Source organism: Plectropomus leopardus, chromosome 19 (assembly GCF_026936395.1).
Source record: "Plectropomus leopardus strain MGB_pleo_1.0 chromosome 19, ASM2693639v1, whole genome shotgun sequence".
NCBI lineage: Eukaryota > Metazoa > Chordata > Actinopteri > Perciformes > Serranidae > Plectropomus > Plectropomus leopardus.
In genome coordinates, this window is record NC_142194.1 from 17187150 (window position 1) to 17210392 (window position 23243).

At 37.2% G+C, this 23243-nt stretch overlaps 3 protein-coding genes across 4 annotated transcripts; 1 reads left to right on the forward strand and 2 right to left on the reverse strand.

Annotated features, from left to right (window-relative positions):
- Positions 1–4081: 4081 nt before the first annotated feature.
- Positions 4082–5915, reverse strand: LOC121959074 (tripartite motif-containing protein 16-like protein). Its single transcript, XM_042508252.2, has 5 exons — positions 5864–5915; positions 5136–5177; positions 4990–5052; positions 4746–4885; positions 4082–4652 (listed from the first exon to the last, which is right to left on the reverse strand). The coding sequence occupies exons 1-5, from the start codon at positions 5913–5915 to the stop codon at positions 4242–4244; spliced, it is 708 nt and encodes a 235-aa protein (XP_042364186.2). The 3' UTR covers positions 4082–4241.
- A 2147-nt stretch (positions 5916–8062) lies between these two features.
- Positions 8063–22606, reverse strand: LOC121958392 (tripartite motif-containing protein 16-like protein). Of its 2 annotated transcripts, none has more exons than XM_088069770.1 (9): positions 22546–22606; positions 20099–20182; positions 18110–18269; positions 13891–13972; positions 12714–12849; positions 9786–9818; positions 9618–9680; positions 9364–9506; positions 8063–8672 (listed from the first exon to the last, which is right to left on the reverse strand). In XM_088069770.1, exons 5-9 carry the CDS (start codon positions 12760–12762, stop codon positions 8244–8246), a joined length of 717 nt encoding a protein of 238 aa, XP_087925896.1. In that variant the 5' UTR covers positions 12763–12849; positions 13891–13972; positions 18110–18269; positions 20099–20182; positions 22546–22606; the 3' UTR covers positions 8063–8243. The 2 variants fall into 2 exon arrangements, with proteins under 2 accessions (XP_087925896.1, XP_087925895.1); XM_088069769.1 differs by having other exon boundaries at positions 12714–12886.
- Positions 17459–19737, forward strand: LOC121958393 (stonustoxin subunit beta-like). The gene is made up of 5 exons (XM_042507288.2): positions 17459–17554; positions 17831–17863; positions 18012–18074; positions 18163–18305; positions 18386–19737. The coding sequence occupies exons 1-5, from the start codon at positions 17503–17505 to the stop codon at positions 18812–18814; spliced, it is 720 nt and encodes a 239-aa protein (XP_042363222.2). The 5' UTR covers positions 17459–17502; the 3' UTR covers positions 18815–19737.
- Positions 22607–23243: the final 637 nt, after the last annotated feature.

Consider the following 23243-nt stretch of genomic DNA (forward strand, 5'->3'; position numbering starts at 1 on the left):
TCATGGCACCTGTTTAAATGTCTTTGCTATCTTTCAATGTAAATGTGGTTCTCTCCTTTCAAAACAACTGTTTTACTACCAGTATCAAAACTGTTAAAAAATATATTTTAACTCTAAAAAAAAGAGTTTAAATGGATCGTTGAATGGGCCCAGTGTGCACAGGCCCAAGGATACCGACCAGCAAGAGACTTAATTATAATAATAACATAGATGCAAAATGACCCGAAGCACAAATTGAATCAAAACCACCACAAAATATATGTTTCTTGCTCCTTTTAGAAGAGGAGGCTGGGCCTTTTGCATGTCTATACCCAGGGGCCCATTGTCACATTGTCTGCCCTTAATTGCAACAATAAACCATAAACAGACCTTGACCCAGTTATCCCAGTGCCACTTACGTACTGTATAGGCTCGCTGGCACCACATGTCCGAGATTGGCACGTGTAATTATACAAATAGAGAGAGATGTAACTGATGCTCCCACCAGGCCATATTAGTCTGTAGACAGTTTGAACACAGGCCAGTAGAAACATGAAAGTAAATCTCCCGGGACCAATAGCGCCAGCATAAATGAGTGCTGCATATAGGGTGGTGGTGTTGGACCAGGTGGGAATAAAACTACCATGGAAGCACACTTAGATGCAATTTAGAACCAGCTACTGAACACAACTCATCTAACTGCTGCACAAGTGTTATAAATGTCATAAGTGTGTCATAAATTCTGGAGGAGTTGAGTTTGGTCTTTTAATGCTGTTAATGAATTACACATTTCACACTTTGTTTCTCTGACAGTCAGATGAGGGCAGGGTGTGAACCACAGGGGAGTGAGGGGGACATAGCTCCTCTTAATGAGGTCCCTTGAAAACATGATCAGTAAAGTTTTGGAGGTCTCTAAAATATTAACAATGTGCTATTTTTGCCAAGCATTCCTTTTTTTCTGTGTCTTTATTATCATGGATCATGAAATAAAGCAGTTGTTGATCTATGACTCATGTAGGGCCGGACCTAAGACATTTGAATCCCTAGAAGCCAAGCCCCCGCCCCCAAATTATTATTATTATTATTAATTTATTATTCTCATTTTATGATTCATATCATTTATATTTTAATTACTAACAAGAACAAGAGCTGATGAGAAATAAACACAAATACACAACAAACAAAACATTATAATAAAAATGCAAATATAATATATGTATGCAAATTTGTACATTTTGTTTCTTCTCACAAACTGCTCATATGTTTTTCAATGAAAAGTAATTCATTAAAAAGTGTACAAATCCCTACTCCAAATATCAAAGGCTGTGTTCACGTGATTAATGCGCTGATGGGAGTAGGAAGCAGGTTGGGTGAATGTGTGAATGGGTTACAAAACACAAGACTTTACCTTGGGACGTTTGCAAGGAGATGAATGTTTGGAACCTATAAAATTTGAATAAACTTTGACTCATAAGGTAGATCATTCGCAAGCTGCTAATTATTAGGATATCATTTGAACCATTCTATTAAATACAAACACTTGAATAGTCCTTACATACACTCAACCATTTGCAGGATTTAAAATTTTTTTTTGTAGGGGGGTGGGAGGTGCGATTTTGGCAGCATGAAATGTGGGACACTGTCACCCTCCTATGTCATGCTATATGTGTCACTTACTCTATGTACCATATACCACACTGCTCATGACACAAGTTTAGAGTTACCACTCACTCACATGCCTGGCCTAAACCAACCTAGATACAAACATGTAGGGTGCTGGCACTCTGAGTGTGATTATTCTTGGACCATGGACTCCAGTTATGTTTTCTTTGGGTCCTCGATGGATGCCCATACCCGTCATATAGGTTTAACTGTCACACTTATGGATCGTAAATTCTCACTTATGCTCATCACAGTAACCACTAAATCACACTTAGATCACAGGTGTGCTCCTGCAGTTATATATATATGCACAGTGATGTAATTATATCTTTGTTTATTTAAACTGTTAGTGAAACAAATATGTCTCGTTACAGCATTTTAAATTTATGAAGAGTGTTTAAGACTATTTATGAGGTGTGACGGCCTTTAACAACTGTGTAAATATATTCAGTAAGTGTCTCAGCAAGTGGGACTTTGCACACGATGGAATATGAGTTTGGGCCTAAAATACATTCCATACATGGTCAGTATGAGGGTACATGTTGTTGAAAAATCTTTATTAGGACTAACCCCTTGAAATGTACCATCTAGTTTTCAAGGAGATCCTCAAGGAAAATTATACAATATGAGCACTATTAGGAAAAAGAAATTAACAAAATCAGCAGGATAATTAAACAATATCAAATGTCATTTAAAAAAAAGCAATAAACAAAAAAAGACAAAAAGCAAACAATAACAACAAGAACACCAAAACTAAATTTAGTAGTAAGACATAGAAAATCAGAAGATCTTATGCCAAACAGACCACAAAATGGTTATTGATTATGCATGATTGAAAATTGTTTTTTATGTTAAACAAATTATGTTTTTCTCAATATTTTTGTAACAGAAATATTCATATATCTCAGGTTTTTTTTTGAAAATTTCCACTTATTTAAATTTCTAGGCATTTTTAAAATAAAAATTACATTTTTGTATTATCAGACCAATTTTCAAAGAGTGGGTCAAAAATAACCACTCTGCATTTATTATGTAAAATTATGGATCTTTCCTCCTGATCAGGCACTTTTGTGGTGGGCCACATCTTCACTGGGATTTACATGAGTCCAATATTCAGTCTCTTTTAGCTTTATTTTGGGCTTGCTCTACCATCTCCTGAGGGAAATATCTGGCTTTTTAGTTTTAGCTGTTAAATACTCCACCATGACAGCAGTATTTTCTTTGTCTGCTGTTTACTGCTGAACAGGTACAGTAGATTTTACAGCTTTTTGGCTGGTAATAGCTGCCTGCTGTGGCTGATACAGTCGCTATGAAAGTGATGTGAACGAGCCAAGACACTGAAGGTGCAGGCTATACAGCTAAACAATGAGCTTAGACTCACTATAAAACTCTGTAAAGCTGAGGGGAGCTGCAGATTCAGGGGACAAGTGACCCCTTTCCCATTGGCACACTGTTCGATATTCTAATTTTTTCTAATTATGTAGCTGCAAAGCCATTCATTCTAAGATAATTTCTGACCGATTTCTGGGAGAGTATTGGCTCTACTAACCTTTGCATAAGGGTTCATATGTCTCTATAAATGTCTTATAATGTTTCCCGAGTTGTCTCAGCCACATGACCTTTGTTGCACAGTATGTAGAGAAATGACAGCAGTTAAAATGAATAAAATGCTTTCATGTTGTAGTCACTCACTGGGGCTTTTGTTGTTACATGAGGTTGCCTGATAAATTTGACATCCAGTGAGTGCTTGTGTTTGACCATGTGCCCCACTTTTAGTTCCTATGAAGCTCATGCTTTAGGTGTGAAGGTGGCAGAAGTTGAGGCCCACCTGTCAATGTATGAAAGTGATCGGGCTGGGGCCTCTCACATATCAAAGTGAACCCCTTAGTCCGGGGGGGCGATTCCCGCTCCTCCTACTTTACTCTAGAGGGAATCGATGCAGTGAGCACTTTACACTGTGTGTGCAACCTTATCTTAGAATCACACAAAATCTTTTACACACTGAGGATTGATTGCGAGAAGTAATGAATGAGCCAAGGGCTTTTTTGTCATTTTGAATGGATATCTGTGGAAAGTGTACATTAAATTCAGTGGATTTTGGTGCTTTCATTTCAATAACAAAGTTAACATTTTGACAAAATCAAATGTTTGCAGTCATGAATAATAAAAATTGCAAAGGACAAGTGTATTTTGAAGAAAAGCTAAATTTGTATATATGCAATGATTTTCCCCAATACATTCTTTATTTCAGATTCTCAGTCACAAGACACTCAACATTGATGAATATCATTATCAGCACATTAATATCCAATCTGATGCTCTAGAACCAGACATACAGTATACAAGGTAGAAGCATTAGACAAAAATGTACATAAAAATCAGACAAAAAAGTACACAAAAATATAAATATATTTCTAAAAAAAAAAAAGACAGTCTACTAACAATAAATATTTTCCTTGAAACAACTTCTGCCATCAGAAAACAAATGATGCATGACTGATTAAAATTGATTAAGAATTACAGGAATATGTGCAGCAACAAACATTCAGGCATCAACACGTGACTCATTGTCACCACAGATTCGATCACTTTATACCACTTCATTCTGGTCTCTTCAGTATTGTGCATGATGATTCAATTCCCATCCAGAAACCTGCAAGAATCTTTTTCTCAATAGTAGTATTAACTTTATGCAACAGCTTAACCTCCCTCTCTGCCCCTTCACCGGTCACAACATAAAAGTTTATGATTCCTGCAGGCTGATCGATGTAAACCCCAATTGTGGAGCTGAATGGGACATTGCATATATCTTTGTCTATACTGTTGAACCAGATCTGGTAACGTGTGCCCGACCAACACAGACCCCAGGACTCCTCATTTTCTCCAAGGCCGCTTGGCCCACAATTTGCCCTTCTTCCTGCTCCTTCATAGGTGGCTCCAATTACCACCCACCCTGTGTGCTCCACCTCCCAGTAAGCCCTTGTGTTCCAAATACCCTCTTTGCACAACACCTTTACAGAAATGGAAAAGAAAGAAAAAAAAGTCAAACATTTGTCTCTTTACCTGTTAGCCTGTAATTTTATTTGTATTATTTCTTGACTTACCTGTGGAGAGTGCTCATATCTTTCGGGTCTATCCAGGACAGGACAAACCTCCTGAGTTCTACGACACACCTTTGACCCGTTTTCAGAAATCCACAACATCTTGTTGGCAGTCTTATCATCCAAAGTCAAATGCATCCAGTCTACAGAAAAAAAATCAAAAGCTTTAGTTATTTAAAAAAAAAAGTAATCCTGAAAAATATTTTTGAACATTAAATGATTGAGAAAAAAAGAAACCTGCTCGTACACTTAATGAGCTCAGCTCTGCTCGTTGGCTCTGGGATGTTCGGCACATAAACAGGCACTTTTTCTGTAAGAAAAGTAAACTGTCTTAAATACAAACTATAATGCTTACTTTATGGAGAGTATGTCTGCATGCATCAAGTCTATTACCTGCATTTGTCTTCTCAGTCTTCTTGGATTTAAGTTTCTTCCCTAAAAAAGTTAAAACCAAAGGTTAATACTGCATGAAGGTGAAGAGTCCACACAGACACATGACACAAAATGCTGACATGAAACACTATACTTGAGGAATTTCATTATGGGCAGAATCTAGGTCATTCAGAAACCAACACATTTAGACATTTCTATTATTGTAAATAGTTGGTGTTTTATTCTGAAAAGCTTGCACTATAATTCACTGTCTATCAGTTTTCCCTAAAATGGGCTAAGGCATAATCATCCCTAAGATTTGTCCTCTTTGATGAGGTTTTTATTTCAAAATATTATACTACTCATCTATTGTGGAAAACAGTCAAAACAAATCCTCTTAAAAGGTATAGCATGCACTCTTAAATGTCTTAAATGATGTAAAAACCACGTTTCTGTGTGGGTGTTTTTGACAAAACAGCTGCCGCAATCCAAGTAACAGCAGGCAGAGGCAACAATGTTAAATGAGTTCAGCATCATAATGCACGTTTAAAGTCATCTTCCCTAAAGTTTAGGCAAGCAAGCAGAGGAATCTGTTTTTTATAAAACTCTGTGAAAGCTAATCTAAGTTTATCAGCAGATGAGCAATTCACTAATCTAAGAGTATGCTTATACATAGCATCTACTACATTAAAGGGAAAATATATTATCAAAAAAAGTAAATAGAATTTACATTGTACAAGGTGTTGTACCTGATTTGTTGGACTCTGGCAGGATTATTGCAGAATTGGGCCTTGCGGGCATCTTGAGGCTGTGTGTCAATAATCTATGTCCAAGCGCTTCAAAATTCTTCGATTCCTCCAAAAGTAACAGTGCAAAATCTTCGTCTTCAACTTGACTTTTATACCCTAAGTGAAGATGAGGCAGGGGGGCTTGAGGAGAGTCTGAAAGAGGTGTTGAGGTCAGTGGAAAGGGTGCTCAGCAGGGGTCAAGTGGGTGTATGTACTTGACTTTGACATATGGATTTAAGTGAGGCTACAGCAGACATTTGACACCCCTGAAACTTAAGAACTCTGTTAAGAAAAGCATGAGGATGGTTGCAAACACGAGTCAAGGTAAGATTAAGAAACTGGGCTTGTCAGTGTTGTCAACACAAGTGGTGGAGGCGGAAGCAGAGCTACAAAAAAAGTAAGGACACCTCAACCAAACGAGAAAACTGCTTAAGAATGTGACAGATCTATGTCCCACATGTCCATCTGATTTTCATTCCCACACCTATGAGACACCTAAGACTCTATGTGGAAACCAGGGCCGGAGCCAGATGTTGTAAACATTCTGGGCTCAGCCCCAAAATAGGAGGAATTGAGGACACACACCCCCCGTGAGATTTTTCCCGGCAGCTAAATGCGCTATTTTTCAAAAAACAGTGCATCATTTGTGAAAAACATGATAGCTGTTAAAGAGTAAAATTCACATCCTGTTTTGTATCTTGTTGTTCTCCAGCTGATTTCAGTATTCTGAAACCATAACAGAACAAGGAGGATGACTGATTTTCACTCATGCCACCTAAAAAGAGGCAACATTGTCTGATGTTACTATTTGAAGTTACTTGATATAGGTAAGGTAACAATTTGGCATAAATCACATTGCTAGTCTTGAAAGCTACTTTTGTTATACAGTACCATGCTGGAGCAGAGTTCATAGAATATGTGCAATTACATTGACCTTAATATTCCATTTATAATCAGAATAATAGCCCAATCAGAATAAAAATGCCTAATGTAGCCACCTTAATTAAAAGAGACTCGTCCAATCAGGCAGAATCCAGCCCAATTTGAAGGATTTTAAACTGGGTTGAGTGGGCTGGTGTAATCCTTTGATTCAACAGGAAAATATTAGCGCCTAATAACCGTGTGAATGCTCAATCAGATAATTTCTCTCTGGTTGAAATAAATATATTATTTCTTCGCATTGGCACCACATGGGAATAACATTAGGTGATGTAGCTGGTGCGTCTGCAGACGTACAGTAACAACTGTTACTATGAGCCTCCCTTTGCTGATTTTGACAGAAAATTGTTAATAAAATAAAAAAAAAATACTCACCACACTGCTAGCACTAAATTCTAATGTGAGTGCTCTTTGATTTTAAACAGTAGCCTTATGTTATTCGTAATTGTCACTCTACATAATAATCGTCTACCATTTCTGATGATCTCTATCATTTGAATCTTTTGGGGAATTTGGGTGATTTGCAGCGTCTACTGATAATCTGCATGGGAGATGTTCAGGGTACATCTGTAATTTGTAGCTGCAGATAATAGCCTAGGCTACACTTGTGTCAGTTTACTACTAAACCGTATCAACAGTTGGAACCACTTCTTCTCATTTGTAGTTCATGCATTGAATCATTGAATTTTCTCAATAAAGTTAAAACAAAATCCTCTGTAATATTTCTGGCAAATTGGACACTTTACAGCGGGCAGAGCCACTTTTTGTTTCCTAACCATGCGTGGGAACTGGGAGTATTTGACCAGCAGAACAACATATACTCTGTTATAGCCAATTAGATTTCTTTATGGAATAGCATAGTAGGATAATAAAAAAAAAACATAGAATATTATGTGGAAGACAAAAAGATGAAGGTATTTTGGAAGCCCAAAAGAGTCCAGGCTTTTGAGAAAACATTTGAGCTTGGGGCCTCAGATGACCCCAACCCCCACCCTGCTCTGCCTCTGCTGGAAAACTGAGTAACTAAGTCAAGAGTGCCAGTATTTGCTTACATTGACTCTGGAGGTGCTAAGCTCACCATAAGGTGAAAAAAATGTGAGTTTATGCACCACAGAAAGTCAAAACAAATCTGTTTATTCAGTTAAGTGTTTGTGCAGCAAAACTATTTCTGCTATCACTCATGTTATTCAGATTTACAAACCAGGACAAAAACTGTCTCACTCAGTGTTTTATTATTTATTTAATTGTACCACTCTGCATTCATTCATTCCAAACTAGATAACCCTGTACATTCTTCACAAACAGTAACAAAAATACATATACATTATTATAAAAGGATGAGGCAGTTCCACTAGCCCTAACCCTAACTTCAGATATGATATCATGATGTTGATTTAGTCCTTTATTCCTCCTTTTTTATAATTAAACACTGTGACTGTGGGCCCAACCAAAACCCTGGTATCATCTTCTGCTGAAAAGAGCTCTTAACCTGCCACACAAGTCTAACCTCTTTCTCCCCTGTGCTCTCCTCTCCCTCCTTCACCTCCTCCACACCATAGAAACTAAGGATACCAGCAGGCTGGTCAAGGTATACACCGATTGTGGTGTACTTGGGAATCTCCGTGATATCTTCATTGCGGCCTTTGTGCCAAGCCTGATAGCAGGATCCACACCAGCTGAGACCCCAGGACTCCTCGTTCTCTCCCAGGCCACAAGATCCGTCGCTGTTCCTCCTTCCTGCTCGTTCATACGCGATTCCGACCACGACCCACCCGGTGAACTCCACCTCCCAGTAGCCTCGGAAGCCCAGGATGCCTTCTTTGCAAAGAACCTTTTGGAACGTGGATGGGAATGACAGTGTAGTTTAGAGGTAATCCAACATAACCTGTGATTTATTACAGCTGCCACAGAAGAGAATTTAGAGCAGCATTACTTTCCCCGACTTGCAATGCCAAACCAGTTGGCTAAGGTATAAATAAACACAGGGGACATCCTTCTGGTTCATAAAAATGTGTTTCACAATCACATCAAACTCCACCGACTATGGCATGTTGACAACAATTTCATGGCACTCCCAACCCCCTTTCAGCCCTGTCTCCTCAAAGTTTTGTTTAAATACAACTAAGTTAAAATAGCAAATAAGTAGAGGGAAATGTAGTCACATCTTCTATTGACATAATGAGAAAATGTTGCCAATTAATGTATCTGGCAAGCAATGAATATGCTGATAATTTATCAGCAAACTGTTAACTGACAACATCCGTTTTCTGCCAAAATAAAAAGGCACTTTTGCAATACAGTATCTACTCAACACGACATTATTTTAATTACCTTTTAATTACTCAAGTGCTGATTACTTTGCCATGACAACAAAATGAGTTTAGGAGTTTAGTAATGTACAAATGGAATTTCTAGGAGACAGCGTTGCTCATTTTACATTATCTTTGAACATCACGTGGAAATGCATCATATATGTTATAATTTCAGTTCCTCAGTACTCTAACTGCATCCTCACACTGTACCTGTGGAGAATACTCATATCGCTCTGGTCTATCCAAGACGGGACAAGTGACATCATCTGTCATACGGGCCACCTTAGCACCGTCCTCTCCGATCCACAGCATCTTATTTGCTGTCTTGTCATCCATGGAAAGGCTGAACCAGTCTGAAAAAAAAAACCCAAAATAAAAAGACAGAAATTGGTATGGTATATGGATCTGACTGATGGAGCAAAAGGGAAAACCGGTTAAAAAAAAGAAAATACAAAGAATCTTACGCTTAATGAGATCAGCTCTGCATTTTGGCTCTGGGATATTTGGCTCATAGGCTGGGATCCTCTCTGAGGAGTGTGTGACAGGAGGTCAGAAAGGTCAAGGGAACTGTAGATGGGTTTAGAAACATTTCCAGTTTACTTTAAAAGCCTCTAATAAGGTGACATTCTTACCTGTGGGTGTGTTTCCAGCTTTGGCTTTTTTTCCTGCCAAAAAAAAGTTTTCATCATAGCAGATCAAAGCAAAGATCAACATACTCAACTGTTCTAGAAAAACTATAGGCAGCGTTATGTGTCAGGTGTGTCTCAACAGGTGATGAGGTGCAAAACGGTGTATACGTGGAAAACCATCTGCCTCTGTCAGATCATCACATCAGCAACTTAATGCTTTCTGGAGCCAGTGGTTGACTCATGCCAAGCAGTTAGAATTAACAAGACAGCTCACATGCTGCTGGGTTGGCTTCAGTCACACTGGAGCGCAGAATGACGCTCAGAGCAGTTTATGAGATAAGAAGCAACATGATCCGCTCGCATGAATCACATAAGTTGGAGATGTAGATTCAACATTTGTTTATTGAGTCAAATATACAACCAGGAGTTGAGTAAAGTCATCCAAAAAGTGACAAATTTTTAATTTTGTCTGACATTAAAAGCAGCTGTTTTGAAAGAGTTAATGTGAAGACAATGAATATTAACACTTACTTCATCCTGTAACTTAATAATGTTTCTTTAATGAAAGGAGCTTATGATTCAGACAGAAAATAATTAAGTCTCCTATCATTTTGATTTCAAATTAAAGCTGATTACAGGGAGCAGTATTGTGTCATAACTTTCCTTGAAGTAATTACATAAATTACAGTTGCATAACTTTGTTCAGCCCAGGTGCCAAATTTGTAACTAAGACTAATGTGTAAGCACGCAGTCTCCGGTTTGTTAAGGACAGCGATTATAAAGAGGAGACACCTAATCCCCACAGCATTAAGATGTCAGGGTCAACTAACATAAATAATTTATTTATATCGATGAGCAACATCATCTTCAAAATAAACTCTAGTTCACATACATCAACATCGTCTCAGCACATTAATGAAGTTTATCTTTGCAAACAGAAGCAGTAGCCATCTGTGAATTTTAAGAAAATGAATGAATAACATGTGATGCACATATTGTATGTATTTCTCATTCTTATTTCTGATGCATATATTGTGTTGTACACTGTAATATAACCCACATTTTTATACTTCTAAACTTTTACATACTAGTTTGTAATAATGTAGCATAAAGCACATGTTTGTGTAATTCTATATTTTTACACACTTTGCATACTCAACACAATATACTGTACATATTTTACATTTTAAAATGTTAACAGTGGTGTGAAACTGAAGCACAATGCACATTTTTTAAATTGTATACTTTTGCTTATGCACATATTTTATATCTTGACTTATCATTTCTTCTTCTATTAGACTCTATGCTTAGCATTTGTCTCTATGCTTGGCATCAGTGTGACTGTATGAATTTCCCCCAAAAGGTCAATAAAGTATTTCGAATTCTGATATCAAAAAGCATCACCATCTCCAAAATAAACTATCCAGTGCTTTCACGTAACAACATCGTCAAGGATATTTGTGAGGTTAATTGTGGCAAAAAAAAAGTAGCAAAAGGTGTGATTACTAGAAAATTAATTAAAGCACACTATTGCAGGTTTTATATGGTACTGTGCCTGCAGAGGCAAAGAGTGTGAGGTAAGGGTATGCATGAAGCTACTTGTCATTAATATTCACATCTCTACTCCTGACCCCTAACCAGCTGCATTAGGATGTGTTGACTAATACAACTAATGTGTTTATTTATATCAACATGCAACATCATCTCCAACATAAACTATCCAGTTTGTTCACACATCAACATCATCTCAGAATATTTTTGAAGTTTATTTTAGCTAGCAGAAAAAAGCTATTTATAAAATTCATTGAAGTGATTCATATTGCACTGTTAGAGGTGAGGCAAAGAATTAAAGGTGAAGCCCCTGTGTGTATCTACTTGTCATCACTATCCACATTTTTTAAACTTAACGGTTATTTTTACACCATGCAGTATGCGTGTCACATCTCAATGAGGCTGATATTTATCCCTCTGTTGACTAAAGGCCGCGAGAGACCGCATGGGAATGTTAAGCCACCTGTCCTGGATATAGCACAAGGTGATGAAAAAATAACTGCTTTGTCCAGCCTTATTACAACATGACACCATACAAAACATTTAAGTTTAAATGAACCCTGTCTATGGCAGTCTGTTACGAGGCTCGTTAGTAAGTGACGGGAGTTAAAATTAATGTTTTTGTGATTAACGTCTCACAGCATCTGTTTCGATTGTGATATTGTCAAATTTAAGTGTGTTAAATTTCGGGAGGTACTTTGTTTAGGATTAAAATGTTCTGTTTCATAGACTAGGTGCTGGATTTTCTATCATCAAAAAGTGTATAATTATAATATTTTAAATAACAGCAAACTGCAAACTCATGAGACTTGATTAATCTAAAAGTTATGTAACAGATCGATATGAGACTGTTTTCCTAAGCTGACATCAATGAACTACAATTCTGCTGAACGCCACCTATTTTCAAGACTGGTGTTATCCTATGCAAGCAGCATTTTAAAACATACTGCATGTTAAATCTTGCTTAATGCAGATAATGTTGACACTTGCAGACCTTTGCTCCCATGCAGTAAAGCCATTATATGCCTTTCATAACGACAAGCATGAAATCAGCCAGTGAAATATTACGCTTTCGACACAGACATTAACTTTAGTGACCCATTCACTCAGGATCTGTCTCAGTGGATAATAAAAAAATAGCTGCAGGCACAGATTGGGGTTATTAAATCAGTACATTTAAAGCATTGCCGAGAATGATTTCTGCATTATTTGCAACAACTAGTATGCTCCAATGCTATTTCAAGGCAGAATATTATAGAAAATGAAAGAAATCTTGAAATATTTAGATGGCTGTATTAAAAATGAACATTATTAAATATCAATTTCTTGTATTTAGATCAATGTTTTTTAATGGTGTAAAATGCAGAGCATAAAGTTCACCTTTATCTGACATCCGGGAATCAGAGATGATTCTTGTGGTGGCGGGCATCTTGATTTGGATGCTTTTAGCTGCTGCGGTGAGCCTGTCTCAGCGCTGTTGTCACTGGTCTCTCTGAGTATGATGAGTCGCTGTTGGCTTAAGAGTGTGACAGCTTAATGCCACTCTTATATACCTTTAATGCAGGACAGAGGTGAAGGAATGAAAGCTGGTGGCGTGGACATGAGCGTGAGATCAAACTTTCCGATAGAAAGGCGAGAGGAGGCTGGACATTTGTAACTTGAGCTGTGTTTGTCTGTTTTTCCTTAAAAAGGTTAGATGGATGCTTTAGTGACTGGAGGACACCCTCTGGTACCAAGAAAACCCCGCCCCCACACTCCCTTTAAATCAGGACCACTGATCTCTCAGCATAGCACAATGACAGCATTGATGCATTAGTGGTGGATGTGGTGATTTGTGTGTGCAAACACACACATGCACGTACACAAACAAATTCTGAGTATGCAGCTACATAGATTTAAATCTGCATGTGAGTTCCTGGTGTTTGATGTCAAGCACTTTGTGTTCTAACAGGTGCAATACTAAACAAGTATGAATATGTGACTTTGTTCTATAATAGAGTGTTGTCATTGTGATGTGATTAAGTATTAATACTTCTCTTGCAGCAACATTTTTAAAGTCTGCCTTTACTGATTTCTTCTGCTCTTAAATGTATTTAAAGTGAAAGAAACAGTTATAAATCTGAATCATTTAAAGAGTGTGTAAGATTTAGGGGGATTTAGTGACATCTAGCAGTGCGGATTGCAGAATGCAACAAGCTGAAACTTCTCCTGGTTAGAATTCCTTTGTTGTTCATTGTTCATTGCCGAGATTATCTGCAGTGTTTCTCCAATGCTGTTTGGCATTTCGGAGATGAGCTGCTAGCCTAGCACCTACTTATGCATGCTCAACTTTTTTCTCCCATGACGGAGGATGAATAGGAGTTTTTTACCGGGAGCCAAATTATCTGCTGAGGTTTCTTACTCTCCAAACCAAACAGAACCAGCGAAATAAAAAACGTTAAAACACTGAATAAAGCAGTTACATGTAAAAAAAAAAAATTAAAAAAAAAAGGTGTTTTTCAACACTCTCATTGCAGAGGGGCTGCTTATTAAAACATAAAAATACAAAGTATCCTACCAGTGTTTGGCTGTCCATTCAAGGCTTCTGTTGAAACGTGGTGGTGCAACATGGTGAGCTCCGGGGATGAGGCAGGTGCGCCCTGTGTAGATAAAAACATCTCATTCTTAGGTAACAAAAACACAACAGCGCCTTTTTTAAGGCGATTACACAACAGACCTTTAAAGTATGTGAATTTTTTTTATATCCAAGCTGTATCAATATACTGCTGTATAAATATCTTGAAATTATGTCAGGTACATCTAAAGAATAAACAACACAAAATAAAGTATTTGTAATCTGCTTTATTTCACACTCTATCCCTAAAGTAATCACATTACTGTCCTATGAGGCAAATTGTGAGTTTTGATATTGGGCTTTATAAATAAGGTTAAATTAATTTGAATTCAAGTGCAATCTCACATATCAGCTTTAAAAGAAAACATACGTAATGCAAAATTCAATTAATTTGTGATGAAAAACAGAGAATTGACCACATTATATTTTATACAAGTAACATCTGATAATCATACACTGGAAATAGATATTAGAATATAGGCCTAGCAAGCAGTCCAAATATGTATATACACAAATATAACCCAGTAAAACATAAATGCTATAACCTAATAACCTAAGAAGACTGTGAGTCACTTGACTTGAGGAATCTGTTTATAATACCAGGCTTAAAGCTATGCTCTTGACCTGCATTATCACATCCACTATTTACCATCACAAGTGCATTAATTCTCATGGCCCAGGTTAAAAGAAAAAGCATGTCGCTCTTCGTAAACCCTTCCCTGAGTTATGCACTCCACTGTGAGCTATGTGTCTCAGGTGTTTACTGCTCCGGCACTCTGCCAAACCTCAAATCAAGGCTATCCCGTCCTTCTTGTGTTCCTGCCTGCCCCAGCAGATGACTGACTGGAGCAGCGATTGCGGTGCGACTGACACACTAAACACTACATACCGTAGCTACGGTGACGGAACCGTCCCAGACTGCCCAATAGGATTTATAGAAAATAAAAGAGAGGGGAGTGTGGGTGACGGCTTTGCGTGTGGCTATCTGAGTTCCTCCGATCTCCTCTCATGGTATGATCTGAAACCAGGGGCAACAGACTATCAAAGCACTGCTGACAGACAAGTTATCTGTGCCATAAAGGTCACAACTGAGCTGTGACCTGTTGAGTGGCTACTCTGCATGGTCAAGGTCATGACGTCGGTTTTTAGCCTTCAAGAGAGGTCTGAATATCTAAAAAAAAGGGTGTAATCTGTCGCCTCTAACTCAGACTGCTCTCCATCATGTGCTCCCACTTCTACTGTATGTTGGACTCATTTTTTAAAGGGTTTTTTTTTGGTTTTTTGCTTTTATTTGATAAGACAGAATGGAAGTGTGAAAGGGGGAGAGAGAAGGGGATGACATGCAGCAAAAGACCACGGGCTGGAAACAAACCCACTCTGTCCACTGAGCTACTGGATGCCCTGTTGGACTCAATTTTTAACTGTAAATAGGTCACAAAAGAGGTTATGTGAAAAATTGACAAACTCCTGAACACGTGCAATTAGACACTTTTAGACTTCCTTAAAAATATATAAGGAAAAGATTTGGTTGAACTAATTTCAGAGGAAACTTGTGAGAAAAACATACAAAGAATTTTCTCCTCTTTGATATGTCTTAGGCATATTGTTTAATTTAATTTAGACTTTCTACGATTAACGCCAACATAGACACGATGTAGTTGAGGCACTTTCAAGCATAACACTGTTTGGTGTGTGGTCCCAATAGAGGCCCCTCGCAATAGTTGGCAAATCAGCATGTTGGTCTTTTGTTCTCCTCTGACCAGGAGACTGATTGTTTAAACGTTAAGACCCTATTCTACCAACATATAGTCACTGGCAAGGGCGTAGGTTTACATATGGATTGTAGGGACATGTCCCTACCAATATTTTGGGAAAACTTGTTCACATTGTCCTCAGTTCTGTGTGTGAAAATATGGGACAAATGAAGTCTCATATTGATTCAGTAAGGGACAATTCATTCTTCAACACGAGACAATCTTATATTATGCCTGACTAAACATGTTTTCAGTGAGTTTTGATAAGGAGCAGCACACAGCTGCTGACAGCAGGTAGTTAAGTTTTCCCTTCATTTATTTTTTATTGGTTCTGTTTGGACCTGTGATATAATTTGGAGAATAAAAAAAAAATAAAAAAGATGATCAGTTTTTCCAAGCACATACTGGTAATATATATTTACCACAAAAGCTTTTCGATCCTAAAGTATCGAAACACAGCCATTAAGCATTCACACTCACACAAAAAGACATAAAAAATCATATATGGATGCCAATTTCAGCCAGTGTGATAAAAAAAGGGTCTTGTAATGAGAAAGTTTCTCAAAATTATGACTTAGTATCTCAAGAAGATAACAAAGTATCTCAAAATGATAAATTACTTCTCCTGGAATAATGATTTAATATCTAGTTATAAATGAGAAATGATACTAAGCCATTATTTTAAGAACATTTCTTACTGGTTTGAAATACAAACTCATTTCATTGTCAATATTTTAGTGATATTGCAGCCCTGTCACCTAGACGTTTACTATTTTGAAACAGCAACTGCGTTTGAGGGAAATTTTCTAATAACATAAAAAGGAAATGTTGCAAATTAACGTACCTAATTAGTTACAAAAATGTAGATACTGATCGATTGAGCAAAATGTTCACTGAAACGCACTTTAGTTTCATTCTGCCAAAATAGGAAACCTAGCAGAAGCCTATCCACTCAGTGACTATAGGATTATTATTGTAATTACCTTTTTTGAAGAATTTCACAAAAAGACAGAAATCCCAGCACAAAGTTTCTGTACTTTGTGGGCCCGCAAAACTCTCCAACTACCATCCTTTAAAATGTACAGGGTATATGAATGAAGTGCTTTGGTACCTGAAAGAAACACTGCCTCTGAACATAATCCAGGCAGTGATAACATTGCCACAACAGAGCAGGTAAATAGGCAGTTAAGTAAAATACAAGAGAGTTTTACATTAAAATGACTTAAAGGATCAGTTTTTTCCCTCATTACTTTGGCCAAAATGGGCTTCCATACATACAGACACATATATTAACTTTGAAGTGACCTTCTTAAAAGTATAACAGATTAACTCCAAAAGCAACTCCACTGAGCCACGCTTCTCTTCTCTCCATCATCAAAGGTCTCAAAGTGCCATTAAGCTGTTTTTCCAGTCTAATGTGACCCCTCTGCTCTGTACAGGATGACCACATTCCTGTTCAGGTATCAACTTCTGAGATTTGTGTGTGATTACAAAGAGATGACAGAGTAATTGTAAAAGCAAATTCAGAACTCGTCGGATAAATATGGGTCAGCGGGTCATGTGTTGGCGCTGACCTGAATATCCAGATTTGGCAGTCTGCGTGGCACGCCCATTAGTGAACTCATTATCTGTACATACCGTACCAAAATTTCTCTCAAGGAGGCCCCAGGGGGGCCCCCCAAAACCTTTAATACCCGCTTTCCTGAGGGTATATAAAGAAAGCGTTTGCATCACTGCAGCAGAACGCCGCTGACAGACGACAACATTACGGGAAACCTCAACACGCCAAGAAGCAATAAAGATGCCAACCAGTGCTCCCAATACGAGGATCATGCCAGCAACCGGCAAACTTCGTGAGTGAACTGAGTGAACATGAAAAGTTTAATGGGCCACAAGTACAAATTTGTGTTGGAAAGTTTATTTGGAGTTTTTTTTTTTAGGCAGAAGGCAAAGTATTGGATATTGATCTGTCTGTGTAGAATATAGATTTAGGAGTTAGAGAAGAGTGCTTAACGTTGACAGTTTGAGGACTTTCTAAACAGATCTTGTGTCATTTTATTATTAACTTTTCTTACAATGAAAGTCTTCAAAAAGAACTAGTGGCAGTCATGCTTGCTTTATACTTACAGGGAAAAAATCCAAAGATCTGGTTTCTCCAACAGGTAAGATTTTAAAGTGAACCATCAAAATATATAACTCTGACTGTGAACCCAACGATGGCACACCCTTAAATTTATTTCTAACACAATGCTCTTGCTTCTGCTTGTTACGGTATCATCTTATCATTTTATATACCCACATCTCTTTTAGAAAATATCCCAGACTACGAGCCCAACATCCCTGAGCCCACATGCAGAGCTGATCTTCTAAAACGTAAGAACGATCATTTAAAAACTTGTTTTCCTCACCTTCAGAATTCATAGTTTCTCTTCTTGACTCCACATTTTTTGACATCCCACAGACTGGATCAACCTTTCCCTGGATGACAAGACAGCCAATAAGATGCTGTGGATCACAGAGGGTGGATCAAAGGTGTCCCGCATGACGGATGATGTCACTTGTCCTGTCCTAGACAGACCAGAGAGATACGAGTATGCCCCACAAGTAAGTTTTAGATAACACTCAGAAATCCAAATGTAAAATACTTTTTCTTATGCTCAACTAATTTCATCCTTCTCTTTTAGGTTCTTTGCAAAGAAGGCATCTTGGGCTTCCGAGCTTACTGGGAGATGAAATATTCAGGATGGGTGGTTGCTGGAGTCGCCTATGAAGGAGCAGGGAGGAGGGGAAGTGACGGACAATGCGGGCTGGGAGAGAATGATCAGTCCTGGGGTCTTGGGTGGGGGGGGTCCCACTACCAGCTGTGGTCCAACGGCATTAACACAGAAATCTGGGATATTCCCCAGTCCACCACTATCGGGATATACCTTGACCAACCAGCTGGTGTCATCAAATTTTATGTGGTTGAAGAAGTCATGGTGGATGAAGGGAGCGAAAACAGCAAGGAGGTCAGACTGCTGCAGCAGATCAAGAGCTCCTTCAAGGGGAGGATGCTGCCGGGATTGTGGATGGGACAAAAGTCATCATGTTTCTTAGTTAAGCCAGAAGAGTAAAGTGGAGTGTGTGTTTTCCATTTCCATTTTCTTACATTTCCATTTAAATTTCATTAAAAAATATATTTATTTACAATGCACACTGTAGCAAATGTTACTGTAAGATCACAGTAAACTACTGGCAGCTTAGTCGTCAGCATACTACTGTTATTTTACAGTATCACTACTGTGAATTACTTCAACAGTATATAACAGTTAAATTTATTACAGTATTGTACAGCAGAATATATGTTTGCAGTATTTTACTGTATTTTGGAAAAACTGTAAATTACAGTTTGATGTTGGTCATATTTGTAATGCAATTTTTTACAGTGCATATTTTGGGATAAGTCAAGAAAAAAAAATCAAAATCTCTGTATGGAGAAGCACATAACCATCAAGATGCTGCTCTTTGTTTAAGTGTTTGTGTATCATTAAATGTTAATCTTGTCAAAACTGGAAGATAAATACCATTTCAAGGTGTCATATTTTAATATACGTATATTGTAGCATTATGTTCTGTATATTCTAATTATATGGATATGAGGATCAAAAATATTATTTTGTGTGACTATAAATAAAATAAACACACTGAATATCATTGTGCATTAAAAGGTGTGAATACTTCTTGCATTCTAATTAACAACAGTTGATGTAAGTAAGGGATTTAAGATTGAATACTACTACTGACTGAATACTATACTTGTTTACTGTTATATCATTTTGAATCAGTGCATTACTTTAACTTCTACCTTCCTCCACTTTCACACAGGCCAGGCAGGTGTGACAGACTGCTCCTTCAGAAAAAGATGACTTTCCTATGTTTAAATATAGAGTAAGAAAAACTCATACAGAGTTACAAAATGAACAAATCTTTTAGATATGTTGCATTATTTGCAATTTTGATTTTGTACAATCATGTTCAGGCATTGAAATAAATAGTTTTGAAAAGTCTTAGACTTTAATAGTGACCCCTCACCCACAGAGTTACAAATCATTTAACAAATGCTGTATTTTTTGCAATATGTCTTTGCACAACAATGTTCAGGCATTGCAGTAAACTGTTTTATACACTTGTGACAATTAAAAATAAACCCATTATATCCATATAACCAAAACCAAACAACGTTTGAATCTCAGGATGTTTAATACTAAATACTGGAGTCAGAAAAAAGCCACCTTTTGTGCAAAGCTGCATTGCTTTGTGTTATGCTCAGACGATAAGTCATGCTTTATAAATACAAGCTTACAGCAGAGGAAAATGAATCCATCAATGTCATGTGAAGCATTCAAACGCCACCATACCTTCAGCTGCTCTGGATCTTTCATTCTTCACCTTCCCACTAAGCAGGGGTCGGGAGGATTAGGCTGTCGACATGAAAGCAGATCCTGTGAAGCAATAAACAAGATCATATGTGAGCACACACGAGGTCTGTGAGGGTGCACAGAAGGAGGAGAGTTGATGAAAAGTACAGTAGGACAATAGATTAAGGAATAAATTCCATGCTAAATACATTGATAAGAATTCATTTTTTGTGGTCAAATTAGAATGAAGAGATCAGTAATGATAGTTTTACTTGGACAAAGCTAAACTATACATGGGACGGAGGGGAAAACAGGTGAATAATAATTGTAAAATGCAAACAAATATTAAGACTTTTTACACATTTAAGGTATAAGACTGCTCTCAGTGAGTGGAAACAGTCTCCAATCAACTTCTTCAAGATGTTTCACCTTGTGATGATGGAAACCTGACAGTCCCCCTCATAATGTGCCATTAAGTTTAACATTATACCAAGACTGGCCACATCAGTGTCATCGACATGGAGTTGAAAATAATCAACAGCAAACGTACAACGTGCATAAACTCAAAATGCACAACAAATGTAGTAATTTTAACAGCCATCATAATACTCAGGGATGATTTCTGGACAGTTTTACTTTCAGAAGTAAAGGACAAAGACAAGGACTGCAAAAAATAAAAACTACACATGTAGTTTTTGTTTTTTGCAGTCCTTGTCACAGAGGGGATGGAAAGTTCAGCTCAAGCATGACTTTGAGTTTTTACACTATTTCATATTTTACAAAATAAAAAAAATAAAAAAAACAAGAAGGGAAAGCCAATAAATACTTTAATGTTAAAATCATTTCTTTCACACCTATGACTCATATTGTGACAGAGACCAAAATTTTATCATTTATTTATTCACTGTTGGCGACAACAAGACTGCAATTACAGACAGAGCCATTTCCCTGTCAGTCAGTAGTCTGACATGAGCCACACTCAGTCTGTGGGTAAAGAAAATCTTGTCTTTGTCTCCCTCCTGTGACCCTTATCTGTACAACAAGATGTTGCAATGAGTCTAACGTCCCCCATGGCTCCCTGAAAATATAATTTATGGTAACACTGAACGTGTATTCTTGTATTTATGTACACACAGAGACACCATTTGAAATGGTCTAAAACAGCCACTGGTTGCTTTAAATGTGTTCTCTGCAAGTAGATTAAATATTTCTATACATTAATACCGGATAAAGTCAAACAGATTGACTCAGGTTTCATGCATTCCTGTTATCACATACAGAGCTGGGATGATTAAATCTAAGTTCTTTTTGATATGCACAACAGTTACAGTAATTACTGTTGACATTATACACCTACTTTAAGGTATGATGTGATAAAAAAGTTAATGATTAGCATACATTGTACATTTGCTCATTTATACTAGTGAAAAAAATGCAACTGGATTCAGAATCTCGCCTCTATTTTAGTCATTTTCAGAAGGGACTCTTTTTACACATACTTTCATTACAAGTCTTAATTATAGCGATAAAACATTTGGTCAACAAAAACTAAGCGTTTTCAGTCCTTTAAGGGTCATTCTGACTCATAATAATAATAATTCTTCAATCCCGTGATACAATGAAACTACAATCTTTTCTAAGGTAATCATACTGTGAAAATCTTAATTTCATTGCAACCTTAGTGTAAAAGTGCTTTGTGTAAAATGGGCTATATTTAAAAATGAAAATCTTTGATCTCAGGCTCCCTGCAAAAATGGTAATAAGTGTCAATAAAAGTAAAAAAAAAAAAAAAAAAAAAAAAAGCAGCAGCTGCATATAGTAGGGCACAAGCTCATAGAAATTTTTCAAGCTTCTAGGGAAGCCTAAATGCCACTAAAATGCATTTAGGATAATAAATGGACCTGCACTTTTACAGCACCTTCCTAGTCTTCCAACCACTTGAAGTGCTTTTATACTACTACTTTTATACTACTTTATATTGTCACATTCACCAACTCTCACACTGGTCACTGAGGCCACATGGTGCCACCTGCTAAGGTACCCATTCTGAACCCAATTATGTCCCATACATTTAAAATAAATATTGAAATGGCAGATTTTCTACTCTAAATGGACCCATAAATTAAAAACAAAACCTCAAAGTGATGCTCCTGAAAACAGCATGTTGAAAACCCCCAGAGATGAATATTCTACGAACATAATCAACAAGATGCATCATAAGCTGATTTTATACTCAAAATGACATCAGAACAGGATGTCCCTGTTAAAACCTTTCATTTTACTGTGACATCCACGGATATTTAATACAAAAATCCCAAGTGAGCACTATAAATCTCTTACAGGAGACTTTGACATGTGTCAATAATATAACATCTCATATTTACTTTAACACTTGTTTAAACACAAATCATGTACTTTAATAATATGATTTATGGATGGAAACTTGCCTTGTTCTCCCTCCTTTCCTCACAGTTGGCCATGCTTGTTTAAAAAGGGTGTGTGGCTTAACTGAAGTCCACTTAAGATGATGTAGTGCGCTGTGATTGGCTTAGACATTCTATCAAATAAAATTCTGCATTAGGGCGGTGTCAGTTTGCAGTGATCATAGATCTTAATACTATAGAAAAGCAACATCAATTGAAATGGACAGGGAATCTGAAGTTCAATTTTCACAGGCTGTCACAAATCAGTGCCATCAGGAACATTTTGGGATTTAGTATCTTGCCCAAGTATACTTCAACATGCAAACTGGAGGAGCAAACCACCAATTTCCAATTGTTTATAACACGCTTTGTCTCCTAAGCGATATCCCTTCTCAAATAGAGCAGTATTTCCCAATCTTCTCCTTTAGGGACCCCCTTTTTTATCATTGAGTGAACTAATGCCCTTGACTAAATGATATATTTTATGGATGTTGCAAATTATATTTCATGCATAACAATAAGAGTAAAAAACAACTAATAAACTGTACAGTAACCTCAAATTGTGAAGACAATAACTCGAGGAAGTCTGTGGAAAATAAGATTTTTTTAGTGAATAACTTCCTATGAATATTGACTTAGAGATTAATTTTTCTAGCAATTTATACTTGTTGTTTCCTCCTCTGTATTATGCTCTTCCTTTTATTTTTTACAATAATCATATT

Excerpts from the sequence above, each read along its gene's own strand:
- LOC121959074 (XM_042508252.2), bottom strand. The coding sequence starts at position 5,915 with ATGCCCGCAAGGCCCAATTCTGCAATAATCCTGCCAGAGTCCAACAAA. Across the intron at positions 5,178-5,863 it reads GCCAGAGTCCAACAAATCAG|GGAAGAAACTTAAATCCAAG; the intron begins GTACAACACCTT and ends TAACTTTTTTAG. Across the intron at positions 5,053-5,135 it reads GACTGAGAAGACAAATGCAG|AAAAAGTGCCTGTTTATGTG; the intron begins GTAATAGACTTG and ends CTTTTCTTACAG.
- LOC121958392 (XM_088069770.1), bottom strand. The coding sequence starts at position 12,762 with ATGCCCGCCACCACAAGAATCATCTCTGATTCCCGGATGTCAGATAAA. Across the intron at positions 9,819-12,713 it reads TTCCCGGATGTCAGATAAAG|GAAAAAAAGCCAAAGCTGGA; the intron begins GTGAACTTTATG and ends TTTTTTTGGCAG. Across the intron at positions 9,507-9,617 it reads CAGAGCTGATCTCATTAAGC|ACTGGTTCAGCCTTTCCATG; the intron begins GTAAGATTCTTT and ends TTTTTTTTTCAG.
- LOC121958393 (XM_042507288.2), top strand. The coding sequence starts at position 17,503 with ATGCCAACCAGTGCTCCCAATACGAGGATCATGCCAGCAACCGGCAAA. Across the intron at positions 17,555-17,830 it reads GCCAGCAACCGGCAAACTTC|GGAAAAAATCCAAAGATCTG; the intron begins GTGAGTGAACTG and ends TTATACTTACAG. Across the intron at positions 17,864-18,011 it reads AGATCTGGTTTCTCCAACAG|AAAATATCCCAGACTACGAG; the intron begins GTAAGATTTTAA and ends CATCTCTTTTAG.